Below are 12,751 nucleotides of genomic sequence, written 5' to 3'. Positions count from 1 at the left end.
ACATTGGTCCTGGGTTCTGTTCCTGCTCTGGGAGGGGGACATGGTCTAGTGACTAGAGCCAGGAGTCCCTGGGCTACCCCCTCTCCCCTCAGTGAGGGGGTGATGCTCTGCTCCCTCCCAGGGTTGGAGTGTGTGTGGTTGCGACATGTGTAAAGCACCCTCTGGCTGCCTCAGCACCGACGAGCTCCGCTGGGCTCAGATTCACTCATGCTCTTTGCTGTGAGTTCCAGCTCCCACAGGCACTTGGCTCAGTTCTTGCCCTGGCAGCCAGTGCTGGGAATCTACCCCCGGCCTGGAGCCTGCTCAGACTCGCTCCCTGCTCTCCGTGTGGGGAACCTTTGGACTGAGGCCATGTCTACACTGCACGCACTGCCATGGCACAGCTCCCGTAGTGTCGACATGCACTAAAGCCAAGGAAGGGTTTTATGGCACCCATCTTGCTAAGTGACGGTCACACTAGCTGTGTCCACAGTGGGGGTTAGGTTGGCACAGCTCTGACACAGGGGGGTGGATTTGTCACACCCTGAGCCCAGCTTCCCTTGCCCCTCAAGGGCATGTGGGGGCAGCATGCTGTCAGCTGCTCTGGAGAGCCTAGGGTGTGCTGCACCTGCCCAGGGGACTATTTTCTTGCTTCCCTGCCCCTGCCATGGCCTTGGAGAAATGTCTGCCAGCAGCAGAGGGCAGAGCTAGGCTTGCTTCATCCCAAGTGCCTAGTCTCTGCTGCTGCGTACAAAGAAGCCAGAGCTGCCCCTCCCAGCTGTGCTGCATGGCTGGGTGCAGGGAGGCATGGGTGGCATCAGCTGTGGCTGCACCTGGCCCAGTGCCTGTGTTCAGGGGCAGGGGCCATGCAAAGAGCACCCCACACATGCCTAGAGCCCAGCTGATCCCCTCTGTAGAGGTGGGGGGGAGCACTGAGACATGGCTGGGCAGGGGCGGGCTTGGTTTATTGCTGTGTCTCGGACAGGGAGAACGATCCTGGACACACGCTTTGGCAGAGGCTCATTGCAGCTCCTGTGCTAGGGCAGGGCCATTTTCAGTCCTACTTGCACAGTGGTTGCTGCTCGGGGGGGGCTAGCTGGAGCTAAGACACTAGGTCAGCTGTCCAAATCAGAGCCACGATGGGACAAAACAGTGGCCCAAGGAAGCGAGCCTGGCTTATAGCAAGGAATCCTGGGCACAGGGGCCATGATGCATTCATGCTGCAGTGGAGGTGTGGTGGCACCCAGGGAGGCCCCTGTCCTAGGTGCAGCCCCTCTGGGAGACTCAGAGCTCCAGGTGTAGCCATTCAGAGAGGAAGAGCCTGGCCCCTGGCCAGTCTCTGCCCTCCCTGACCCCTTGCCCCATTGGTTTCTCTCCTGCAGACCCCAGAGCCTTCCCCAGGACTCCTCTCAGTGATGGGTTACTTAGCCCAGCCCTCCCCCCGGGGGCCTGTGCCTTGTCCAACATGCACCAAGCCCCCAGGGCAGGGAAAGACCAGCTCTTCAGGGCCACCCCTCACTCCCCAGCAATCACACGGAGTAAGAGCAAAGGAGACAGAAGCAGCCAAGGAGCCAGTGCAGGAGGGAGCTGAATAGCCTCACCCCGTGTCTTTATTAGAATAGCCTGCTCTAACCCCTGCCATCCTGGCAGAGCCAGGCCTGAGCTACAGCCTGGGACTGCGGGCCAGGGCGGCTGCTCAGCAACACAGGGAAGGAGGGAACAGAAGAATGGTACAAAAGAAAACACTTTACTGTGCTTACAATTAACAGTGCTGGCTTGAGTCAAGCAGCTGCCATCTGAGCTCCCCCACACAGCCCTGCTACTGCGCCTCAATCCTGCCCCTGCCCCTGCCAGTGCCCCTCAATCTTGACCTGCTGCCTCTTGCTTTCCCTACACAGTAGTGCTGTTACTCTTCCCTTTTCTCTTGTCACCCCACTCCTGGCTCAGTTCTGCCCCACACCACCCCCACCTACCAACCTGCCTTAGTCCTGACTCCTGCTTGGCCCAGCATGAGACCCTGGAGCATCGTTTTAAACAGACTGATCTGTAAACTCGCTGGCCAGGGGGCCTGCTCCAGGCCTGATGCCCTTAACACCTGGGCCAGCAGAGCACAGGGGAAAGGCAGCCTGGGGCTAGGGGACTGACCAGACCCTGCCAGCCTTAGCTACCATCCTGCCCTCTTTCCATCAGCCTGGCGTGCAGGGTAGAAGCCAGAGCCCAGCTGTGTCTTGCAGCAGCCCCCTGGCAGCTTTCGATGGAGAGGAGTGCTGAACAGGGCCCATGCCTCAGCCCAGCACTTGCCCCCGAGGCCCTGCCATGGAGATGTGACCCAGGAAAGAAGTTGTCTTCCTGCTCAGGAGCCTGAAATGAGGCACCTATGATCCTGAGCTGATACCTAGAGAAGGGGCCTGGTCTCCAGTAGGGCTGAGCACCTGCCACTCCCACCAGCTCCACTGGGGGCATGAGCGCTCAGCTCCTCTGGGATCAGGCCGCATTGGCAGGTGCCTAGGGCCAGGTTAGATGCCTGAGGTTAGGCCAGAGTCCTTCCTCCAGGCCACAGCTCTGAGTGGTTGCATCCAGCCAGAGGCAGCTGCAGCTTCTCCCTGGGTTAGTTTCCAGTTAGGCAGGGCTGTAGATCTGGGCTCGCTGGGTGCATGGCGCAGCTAGAGGAGAGCATGGAAACTAGCTCTGAGCAGGACTTGGATGTTGGTTTCCCTGGGGGGGTGGGGCCAGCCCCCACAGGAGCACAGGGGCAGCTGCAGAAACCCCAGCAGCGAGGAGGGTGAGAGTTTGCACAGCTTCCCCCGAGCCCTGTGCCAGCTGGCCAGATGAGGGGTGCAGAGACCCCCGTGGGGAGTGGGCTCCTCCCTGGACTGCACCAATACACAAAGCCCCAGCAGCCCCTGGCGGCTCAGAGCAGGAAGGGGATGATAGGCGAGCGCAGGGGTGGGTAGTCCCGGAACTCCTTCAGGTAGCTGCGGTGCTTCCCCTTCGCCCAAATGGTCATTTGGATGAAGCCGACCAGAGAGAACAGGGCCACTGTGAGCAGAGAGGAAAGTGGTGAGGAATGGGGGGGGCACTCCCTTGGCCCCCCCAGCATCACCCCCACCCTACAGTCCTGAGGGGACCCTACTCCAGGGGTTGGATAGGTAAACAGGACCTTGCGGGTCAGCTCTCCCCTTGCCAGGGGGGTTGGCACAACTGCGTGCCCTGCTCCTGTCGGCCACCTCCACCGAGGAGTCACAGCACCTCTCACATTGCAGCAGGGGCTGGCAGGACCCAGGTACACAGTCATGGTGCCCTGGGCCCAGCTGAGTCAGCCTCCTGGCGTCCCGGCCGGAGGCGGCAGCAACACTGACTCAGGTTCAATGGGAAGGGTCAGGTTGGAAAAACGACTCGAGCCGCTTGGGCTTGGCTCTGGTTCGGCTCGGACGTAAAATGAGAGCTGCCCCCTTGGGCCAGCACCCACACTAGCTCCCCTCCTCCTCCCACCAAAGGGACTAAGAACCAGATGTTGACAAGATGTGGTGCCTGCATTTCCCCAAGGCAGCAGCCGGGGGCTCCTGCCTGATGGGCTGGAGGCCCCTGGGCAGTGCCACTCCTGAGAAAAGGCAGCCAGCGGATGCCAGGGAAAGCAGCTCACAGCAGGGCAAATCATCCAAGAGCCTCGGCTGCAGGGAAGCTCATGCTGCAGTCTTTGCTTCACCTACTCCCTGCAGACCAGCGCAGGTCCCTCAGAGCTGGACACCAGGACGAGCCTCGAGCGCAGGAAGCCTAGGGAGGTGGGCTATGAACCCAGCTCATCCTACTTGCCAGGAACTGGGCTGACACCCAACAAACTCCTTGAGTGTGGTCAAGTAGACGGGTGGGAATCAGGATTCCTGGATTCTATTCCCCGTCTACAACGATTCCTCAGGCAGGTCCCTTGGCCTGCCTTTGCCTCGGTTTCCCCCTGCGAGAGGGAGATGATCTCTGTGACATGCTGGGAGCCCTATTGCTGGCCATGTAGGGGCTTATTGTTCCCACAGAACAAGGATGGGTGGCCCTGGCAGCAAGAAGGCAAGACCCGCCTGGCCTGTGCCCCTGGACGTTGTGGGGAGACAGTGTGGCATCCCCAGGCCCTGGCGCCTTCCCCCACACCGCGCTCACCTGGGAGACACTGGGTCATGATGGCAAAGCCGATCCAGGAGCCCAGCTGGAAGAGAAGCAGCTGCAGTTAGTGCTGGGGAAGCCAGGGGCTGAGCAGAAGCCTCCCCCTGCATGGCCACAGGGGAGACCAGGCCCCGGCAAGTGGCGCTCACTCACAGAAAGGGGGCACTCAGTCAAGTTCACTGAGCCATTTGCAGCCAACTGACCAGCCCACATCAGGACTTTTAACATACCTGTCCCTGGGGTGGGGGGAAGAGGTGGGGGGGGGGAGGGGAGAGACAACTGAGCTGCGCAATACAAACCCTGGTACACGGGGAAGCAGCCTGGTGACACTGGCCGCTAAGACTCCCTGCACTCGCCTCTACGCGAAACGCCCCTGCCAGGCCCCAGTTCTGACGCCTTCATGGGCAGGGAGAATGACTGTGGGAAGATGGACTGGCCTCTGGGTGGGGGCACATCCTGGGCTCCAGCAGGGCACCTCACAGCCTGCTGCCTTGGCCAAGCAGGACTTCACCAGCTAGGCATGCACTTAATGCTGGCAATCCCATCCCAGTGCCTACCTGCTGCCCCTGCCCTGGGCTTCTCCCCCCATCTCTGCCAGTGCCCCTCAAGCCCAACCCAGTCCCCTGCTATCCCAGCTAGCACAGGGCTGTTGTGAGCAGGAGCTGCAGACCCTGTGACACAGAGCAATGCCCCCAGCCACCACACATTATTAACCCATAGTGCCCCAAGCTGCATGCCCAGAGCATAGGTGGCAGTGGGAGGCAGGGACTCCAGCCCAGCCGGTGAAGTGCTCCCTCCAAATGGGCACAAGCTCAGCACGCCTGCATCAACTGCATTCTCTGTGCAGAGTCTGCTGCGCCCTCCTTTACATGGACTCAAATGGCAGCAGCAATCTCAGACCCTCCTGGGGAGGGGCTGTCCAGCACTGGGGGTGCAGGTGCCCGCCTGGAGGGGTGACCTAATGCCCAGGGACTGGAAGGAAAGTGTAGTCAAAGGGGCCAGTTCTCAGGGGAAATCCTTCCCCCACCCTGTGCCCCCTATGGGGAGGGAGAGGCTAGGGCAGGAATAAGGGTGCTGGGGATGATGGGACTGGCAGGGGGAATTTCACCCCCTCACCTACACCAGGGATCAGGAGAGGGCAGGGCACTCCCCAAGCTGAGATCAGGGCAGCAGGGGGACCTGGTCTCCCCAGCAATGGGGAGTCCCCAGCCCTGGCAGCAGTTGAGTTGGAGGAAAGGGTGGCTGGGCACATGCAAGGCGGCTGCCAGCTTGGGCAGAGAAAGATCCCTTCCTGGCAGGTGAGTGGCACTCCAGCAAAGGGACGAGCTCTCAGGAAGCAGAGCCATGGAGGGTGGTGCCTGGAGAACTGACTCATGCCCAACTTTAGGAGTCATGATGGTCAAATTCAGCCCCCCCGAACCCAGCTCTGCCAGGGCCTGGGAGCCTAGAGTTGGCTGGAGGTACAGCCCCTGAACACCCAAACCCCTTGTGAGCATCACCAACACTGCCAAGTTGGAGCTGGCTTCAGGACCGAGGCTTTGCTGGTGGTGGCAGGCTGGGCATTTGCGGCCATTTCGCCTCATCAGCTCCAGGAGCTATGCAGGGCTGGGCCAGGCAGAGCACAGGTGCATGCTAATAGCTGCTGCTGATTTAATAGGGGCGCTGTCCTGCAGGCAGTGGCGTGGGGAGTTCAGCAGGGGGTGCTCTGCTCTCTCAGTCAGGGCTGACTCCAGTACAGCACACGGGGGCGCTGTCCTGCAGGGAGCAGAGTCGAGAGCTCAGCCGGGGGGCATTCTCCCTTCTCAGTCAGGGCTGACCCAGGTGTGGCACTGGGGGGGCTGTCTGACAGGGAGTGGGGTGTGAAGTTGAGTAGGAGGCGCTCTCCCTTCTCAGTCAGGGCTGACCCCAATGTCCTAGCGTAGCACTAGGGGTGCTGTGTCGAGTGAAAGCGAGGTCCCAGCTATTGCTGATCACTGGGACTTTTCCCAGAAGCAGGGCTGTTAACTCCCGGTTACCTGGCCAAATTCAAGTCCTACCACCTTCTGAATTCCCCCTGCAGTTTCAGTTAGACAAGGGCATTCTCCCTAATGGGCTCAGCTGTGTGGCTGTTAAGCCACTGCTGCGTTCCACCCCAGACAGTTGCATTTCTGGGGTGAACAGTGACACAAGCTTGTTATTAATTAACAGCAAGCATGAGGCAGGTAGAAGGTCACTTTCTAGCCACCTGTCTCAGGGAGGGAGCTGCAGCTCATGGAGATGCTTCCAATGAGACCAGAAACAAGATCTGTGGGTCGGGGGGGGGGGGGCGCTAGCGCCAGGCAGCCCTCGGCTCAGGGAGCCTGCCAGTTCGCTGCAGGCAGGGGGACGGGGGGGTGGGGGGAAGAGATGCTCACCTCATAGGTATAATTAGGACATGACACTAGCAAGAAGAGCCACGTGAAGGGATTCTTAGTGGGGTATGGGATCTTCCTGGTCTTGGAGCCTGGGAGGGAGAGAAGCAGAAATCCAGCATGGATTTATTTCACATGAACAGTGACCCACCCCGCCCCACCTCCCAGGGAGTGGCATCAGCTTTCTGGGGGAACACGCAGGCACTGGGAAGACAGCCCTGTCAGACCGTTCTCCAGGAAGAAGATGCTGCAGGACCTCGGGATCGGGTGTCAGATCTCCAGTCGCACACAGGCCAGTGCTTCCTGCAGCCCACTGGAGCCCGAGGCAATGGCATGTTCCCCCATCCCTGCTCTGCTGCACTGGGCACCATCGGGGTGACCATCGGACACATGGGGCTGATGGGGCAGTAAAGAGGCAGTGTGCCAGGCTGGCCAGGACTCAGAGAGTTCCCCCACCCCCTCCCCGGCTGCTGGGACTACACAGATCTGGGACAGCCACATCCCGGTCAGGGTGCCATGTCCTGCCCAGAGGGGCTGAGGTCTCCACGGTGCTTGTGCCTGGAGATCGAGGATCTGCCAGCCAGGCTGTTCAGACACTGCTATGAACCAGTCACTGGAGCCACCAGCGTCCAGATGGAGGCGTCTGCACTGGGAGGGCAGGTGTCCTCCGCAACCCAGGAAAGCCGTGGGGGTTTAGAGAGAAACTTGTCTATCGCTGCCCGTCTCTGTCTCTGAGGATGTTTATAGGGGGCCTGAGGAAGACAGGGGGTTTTCTCCTGTGTTTCTTACATTAAACGTTCAGCAAGACCCCGGGGAGCTGGGAGGACAGAGAGCAAGGATGAGAACCCTCTGTGAACGGGAGCCAGGGGCATGGGGGGATGGATTTTCACTCAGACTATGCCCTGGACCCAGAGTGCGCTCCCAATCCCCATACCTCAGCCAGGGATACAAGCAGGCCCCAGCCCCACCCTCAGGCTGCCCTCGGACTGACCATCCTTGCCCCGTCACCCCTGAGCGACTGAGGCCCTGGGAGGGCCAGCGGGGCCCCACCCCCACTCACCCGCCGGCCGCAGGTTCCGCAGAGCAATGTGAATGGAGAAGTTCCCCAGCTGGCAGAACTGGGGGGGGAAGCAGAGGAGCGATCAGTGCCCTGGGTCTCAGCAACCCCCTTTCCTCTCCCTGGCCTGGGGGTTCAACCCCCCTTGCAGTGGCAGCATCCCCCATCAGCTCAGAGGGGCATGGGCCTGGAAGGGCATTGGTCTGGCAGCATTCTCGCGGTGGCAGCACAGAGCTGTGCCACCCACCACCCATCCTCCTGGCACCCTCATCCCTCCCTCTCCCCAGCCCCACACTCTGGCACCCTCATTCCCCCCACACACACCTTTGCACACCCTGGGAGTACCCCCCTTGGTACTTCTGCCCAAGCCTAGCTGAGCAGCCTCCTTCCCTCCCCGCCACGGCCGACGGCTCTTACCAGGAATATAATGAGCGCCAGCTTCACCTGCTCGTCTCCGTAGGCTGTGGGGGAGGGGAAGGGCAGAGGTCAGCCTGGCACGGGGGGGTGGGGGGGGAGAAGAGCACTCACATCACGGGGCGCCAGGGGTGAGTTTACAGGGTCAGAGCCTGGCGTCTGCGTAGGGAACATGCTAGCACATGGTCAGCAGGAGGAGCACATAGCCCTACTGCAATAATGGCTCGGAAAGAAACAAAAATTCATAGCAAGGGTGGATCTGTTAAGTGCCCATGAAAGATACCAGATTAACACCCCTAGGCCCGGTGCACATCCAGAGCCGGGCAGCACGGTGACCTTCCCTGTTCACCCCTCCTCTCTAAGGGTGGGGGCAGTGCAGTCCCAGGGGGCCCTCTTCTTCCAGGGTCAGAGCCAGCTAGAGTAATGGACCTGAGCGAGCAAAGGGGGGTGAAGTCGCTGGGCAGGGGTTATGGTACAAGATGCCGGGGGGGCAGGGAAACATCTGGACCACACACTCATCAGTGCATGGAGATGAAGAGAAGGAATTGAGGTCATGGGCTGCTGCAGGAGTGAAGGAAAGTTCAATGGAACATGACATGCAAAGAGGAGAGTTTGGGCTTGTTCATGTGGGTTTTTAACCCTTTACGATGCAGGAAGGGACAAAAGGCCTTTAATTAAACAAAACACTGGCTGCTGCTTGTTTTTTACACTAGCAAATCAGGTTTGATCACCGGGGGGGCTCTGGGGACAGCTGGGGAGCTAGGCAGTTTACGACTAGAGATGCCAAGGAAACGAGACTGAGAGGGAAGCAATTTTTCACCCATTTGTTTAAAACTGACATCGGATTTCAGGGCCAGGAGGAACTGTTCTGCCCATTCAGACTGACCCCTGCCTAACCCAGGCCAGAAACCCTGCCCCCTGCACCAACACCTGGTCCAGAACTTGTGGCCGAGCTAAAGCGGAGCTTTGAGAAACTCGTCCAAGATTTGAAGTCTCCACGTTCCAGTGAGCGAGTCGTTCCAACGGATAGTTACCCTCCTTGTTAAATGTTTGCACCCTATTTCCAGGCTGAGTTCAGCTACCAGCCATTTATCCTGGCTTGGGCTGTTTGCTGTAACGCACAACTATTTAATTAGCACATTTGGGAGAAAACCCCTGTGTTAGCAATGCAGGTCCCTCCATTCAGGGCTGATAGTGCTCCCAACCCACACCTCCGAGCCACCACTAAGTCCTGCAGAGACACAAGCCAGACTAGCCTGAAGCCTGGACTTGTCCAATGTCTCTAAGACCTTGGCTACGCTAAGAAGGTGTGCTAGGGACAGGTCTGCCGGCACAGTGCTGCTAACACAACTATCTCTGCAGCATGTGGTCACACTTGGCTGCTTGTGCGAGCGCCTTGTGACCACACGGTTGTATCAGCAATAGCATGGTGCATGGTGGGTAGGATCCCAGTGTTTTCACATGCCACGCAGACACACTGCCTTGTGGGAAACAGTGCTGTGCGGCAGCCGCTGTGCATTGTGGGGGCTGAGCAAGGCAGCGGAAAAGGAAGGACAGCCCCTGAGGCGATCGGTCTGTCAGAGAGAAGGGCTGGAATCGCATAGCGCCCTCTAGGGCACAGAGAGGCAAGGCAGCGGCGAGGGGTCACTTACTTGGCGGGGTGTACAGCGGATGGTTGATGTAATACGCCATCCAGGCCGCAAAGCCCCAGTAGTAGGTGCAGTTCTAGAGACAAATCAGGAAATGCTCTTTTAATACAGGCTCCACTAACGAGACGAGTCAAAGGGATCCCCCAGGCAACTGCTGCCCTAGTCCCCTGGCTGGCAGGCCCTGCACTTCCCTCACTTCACTTCCCCTGCCCCGCCCCTCCACCCCGCTCACCTTGAAGATGTTACGCAAGGGCATCGTCCCGTGGGAGAACCGATGGACAAAGAGGGTCTCCAGCAGGCGCTTGATGTAGTGGAATGAGTGGCAGATGCAGGCCAGGCTGGAAGGGAGGCACAAGGGTGCTAGTGGGTACCAGTGCCACTGAGATACGGGCTGGGGGTACGTTCCCCCCTACGGAATTGTTCTGAGCTGGCAAGTCCCCTGCGTCCCACCAGAGAGCACCTGCCAGATCCCCTGAAGGCTCCTCCCCAGCACGACTGGACAGGGGCCGTGCTGGAGCCTAAAGCAGACCACCCTTGATGAGCCACAAGATGCTCTGAGGGTCCTAAACTGTTCCCTCCTGCCAGGGATCAACTGAGTTTCCAGTGCAACAGCTCAGAGCACTTGCCAGTCCCTAGTCCCTCTCCAAGGCCTGTCCATGGGCTGAATATCCAGTGGCTGCAATGACGGCCAGATCCCAGACTGCCTGAAGAGGCCAGCAGGGAATCTCACGGGCACTGCATCCCTGTAGGGGTGAGATTTTCTCTTCCCCACTCATCCCACTCTAGAGAGGAGGCCAATCCAGGGGCTGCAGGCCTGGCCTGGGAGGCACGGCCCCTCCAGGAGTGGGATGCACATCCCATCTGTTTGTTTTCCTAGGACTCAGGTTTTCTACAGGGTCTCTGCCCCCAACAGCTCAGGAGAAGGCCCAGATCCCAGGGCACAGCACCAGCGCAGGCTAAGCAGACGCAGTGACGAGCCCCTGGCCGGTACTCACTGCACGACCGAGTGCTTGCTGGAGGTGAAGTCATACTTGGGGCCGTAGATGAAGGGCACTCGGAAGTAGAAGAGCAGGTAGATAAGCAGGGGCCCAGCATACTCGGTGAGGAAGACCTGAAAGGCAGAGCACGCTGTGAGCACAGGGGGGTGTCTATGGGCAGCGGGGCTCTCTCAGGCAGACCTGTGTCACTGCTCACCGTCACCCAGCTGATCTGCGCACCCAGGTCCCGGAAGTACAGCGTGGCTGTGGTGCCCACCGGCAGGTTCTGTAGCACGTCCTCATCCTTCAGGGATTTCCCCTCTGGAAGGAGAGCGTAGACTCAGAGAGGACAATGGGCGGAGGGGGTCCAACCGGGACGCCGATGCAATATGTTACCCTGGCATCGGTTCCATGGCAACGTGCCTGAGTGATCCCAGCCCCCTGAAACACGGCCTTGCTCTCTTGTTTGCTGCAGCACAGCAACACCCCCATGAAAAGCCATGTGGAGAATGGACCAAAGCCCCTGCTGCTGGGCAGAGCACTCTGATCCTGGATGTTCACGCTCCCCTGCATACAAGCTGGGAAGCCCACGGGGCCCTTCCCCAGAAGTCTGGGTCTTCCTAGAGCCCTAGTCCTTTGGTGGTCGATCAGATCTCTCACCCTTTGGAACAGCGTCAGCACCTGCCCCACAGGCCCCTGTGGCTCATGTTCCCCTCAGGCCCTTTCCCCACCCATGGGGCGCACGATGAGCAGCAGCAGAGAGGTGTGCCTGGGAACAGACACGGCGAGAGCGGTCAGAACCCACATGGCGCTCTAACTTACTGGGGTCAAGGCGGAGGGACTGTCGGGCTGGGTACCACTGGGGATCTGCGGAGAGAAAAGCAGAGACAATGGCATCACCCCTGTGGCTCCAAATCCCTGACTCTGCCAACTGATCGGCACCAAACCACGCTGCTGTTATGGAGATAAGTCCACCCACACAGAGACTCACGAGACTGAGCTGGGCCTTCAGGCACCTTGCTAAGGGCAGAAGGCAACAGGCTGGCTCCTGCCTTGATGGCTCCTGCTGTTGATGGGTCGCCAAGCCCATTGCCCAAGCACTGAAATGTCAGGGTGATGCCCCCCCAGCCAGTACAAGGCCCAGGCGCCTGCTATGCCCCATTTTGAGGACTCCTGTGGGACACAAGCATTGCCTACACTTTGTGCTGGCCCGCTGCACAGGAGGAATTTCACTCAGCGATCTCAGGGCCTAGACGCTGTGGTGACGGGCGCACTACGAACACCGCAAGCTGCAGAGGTTTCTCACCACCCACTCGGAAGCTGGTCAAAGTCTGCCATCATAAACTGGCTGTTGGCGGAAAATTGGATTTTTGACTGAACAAAATTTTTCAGGAGAAGTGGCGGCTTACCATGGGAAACTGTTTTTTCTTACACTCCCCCTTACCACTCCGAATACTTGATACCTTCCTGAGCTCGTGGGGCATACAGCACAGCCTGTTCCACCGCCGCTCAGGCCAGGCCTGGGCCCAACGGGATGACACTAGACAGCACCAGCTAGGAGCGAGGTCAGGAGAGCCACAATGTCTGTCTGTGCTCAGCTGCCTCAAGAAAGGGCCCCCTCCGTATGCCCATTGCACAGGCAGCTCAGGTGCAAAGGCCCAACATTGCAGGGCACTCAGCACTCGTGTTTGGTGGGGACAGTCCCACGGGGGCAGTGACCAGGGGGGGAGTCTGATGAAGTGGGGGTGCAGGGCTGACACAAGCAAGCTCACTCCATACGTACGAGACTTGGTGAAGAGGTTCTTGATTTCGGCAATCGTGGCATTGGGCTCCACCTGCAGAGAAGCAGACAGAAGTGACCACAGTCCTAGGGGCACAGAGTGCGGGTCTGATCCGCTGCCACGGACATCAGCAGGAGCTTGGCTACAGACTTCCCAGGCCCCATAACCTTATACCCGGGGTCTGGGAAAAGACTCAGTGAACTCTGCCAAGGTTCTGCTCGACCCTCAGGGCTCTGATCAAAGAGACAGCGCAGCACTGGAGTCCCTGTGTTTGCCTTTGGAGCTTGCCAATACAACGGGCTGTTTCATAGTTTTCTCTCTTTGCTGCCAGTGCCACAAATGCCCAGCAAGC

At 59.4% G+C, this 12,751-nt stretch overlaps 1 protein-coding gene across 2 annotated transcripts in view; it reads right to left on the bottom strand.

Moving 5' to 3' along the window:
- Positions 1-1,549: 1,549 nt before the first annotated feature.
- TECR (trans-2,3-enoyl-CoA reductase) overlaps positions 1,550-12,751 on the bottom strand; it is a 44,838-nt gene continuing 33,636 nt past the window's right edge. Inside the window, exons 3-13 of one of the 2 annotated variants that reach the window (XM_073319093.1) lie at positions 12,402-12,453; positions 11,441-11,485; positions 10,836-10,939; positions 10,637-10,752; positions 9,874-9,979; positions 9,645-9,717; positions 7,996-8,039; positions 7,582-7,639; positions 6,525-6,613; positions 4,129-4,174; positions 1,550-3,018 (exon numbers count right to left, since the gene is read on the bottom strand). In XM_073319093.1, coding sequence (XP_073175194.1) covers positions 2,891-3,018; positions 4,129-4,174; positions 6,525-6,613; positions 7,582-7,639; positions 7,996-8,039; positions 9,645-9,717; positions 9,874-9,979; positions 10,637-10,752; positions 10,836-10,939; positions 11,441-11,485; positions 12,402-12,453 — 861 coding nt within the window. In that variant the 3' untranslated portion in view covers positions 1,550-2,890. Of the gene's footprint in view, positions 4,175-6,524; positions 6,614-7,581; positions 7,640-7,995; positions 8,040-9,644; positions 9,718-9,873; positions 9,980-10,636; positions 10,753-10,835; positions 10,940-11,440; positions 11,486-12,401; positions 12,454-12,751 lie in introns of both variants that reach the window. The other variant, XM_073319094.1, reaches the window with a different exon arrangement.

The sequence above is a fragment of the Lepidochelys kempii genome, chromosome 20 (assembly GCF_965140265.1).
Source record: "Lepidochelys kempii isolate rLepKem1 chromosome 20, rLepKem1.hap2, whole genome shotgun sequence".
Taxonomy (NCBI): domain Eukaryota; kingdom Metazoa; phylum Chordata; order Testudines; family Cheloniidae; genus Lepidochelys; species Lepidochelys kempii.
Note: the sequence above shows the minus strand (reverse complement) of the source record. Positions and strands in the feature narration are given on the sequence as shown.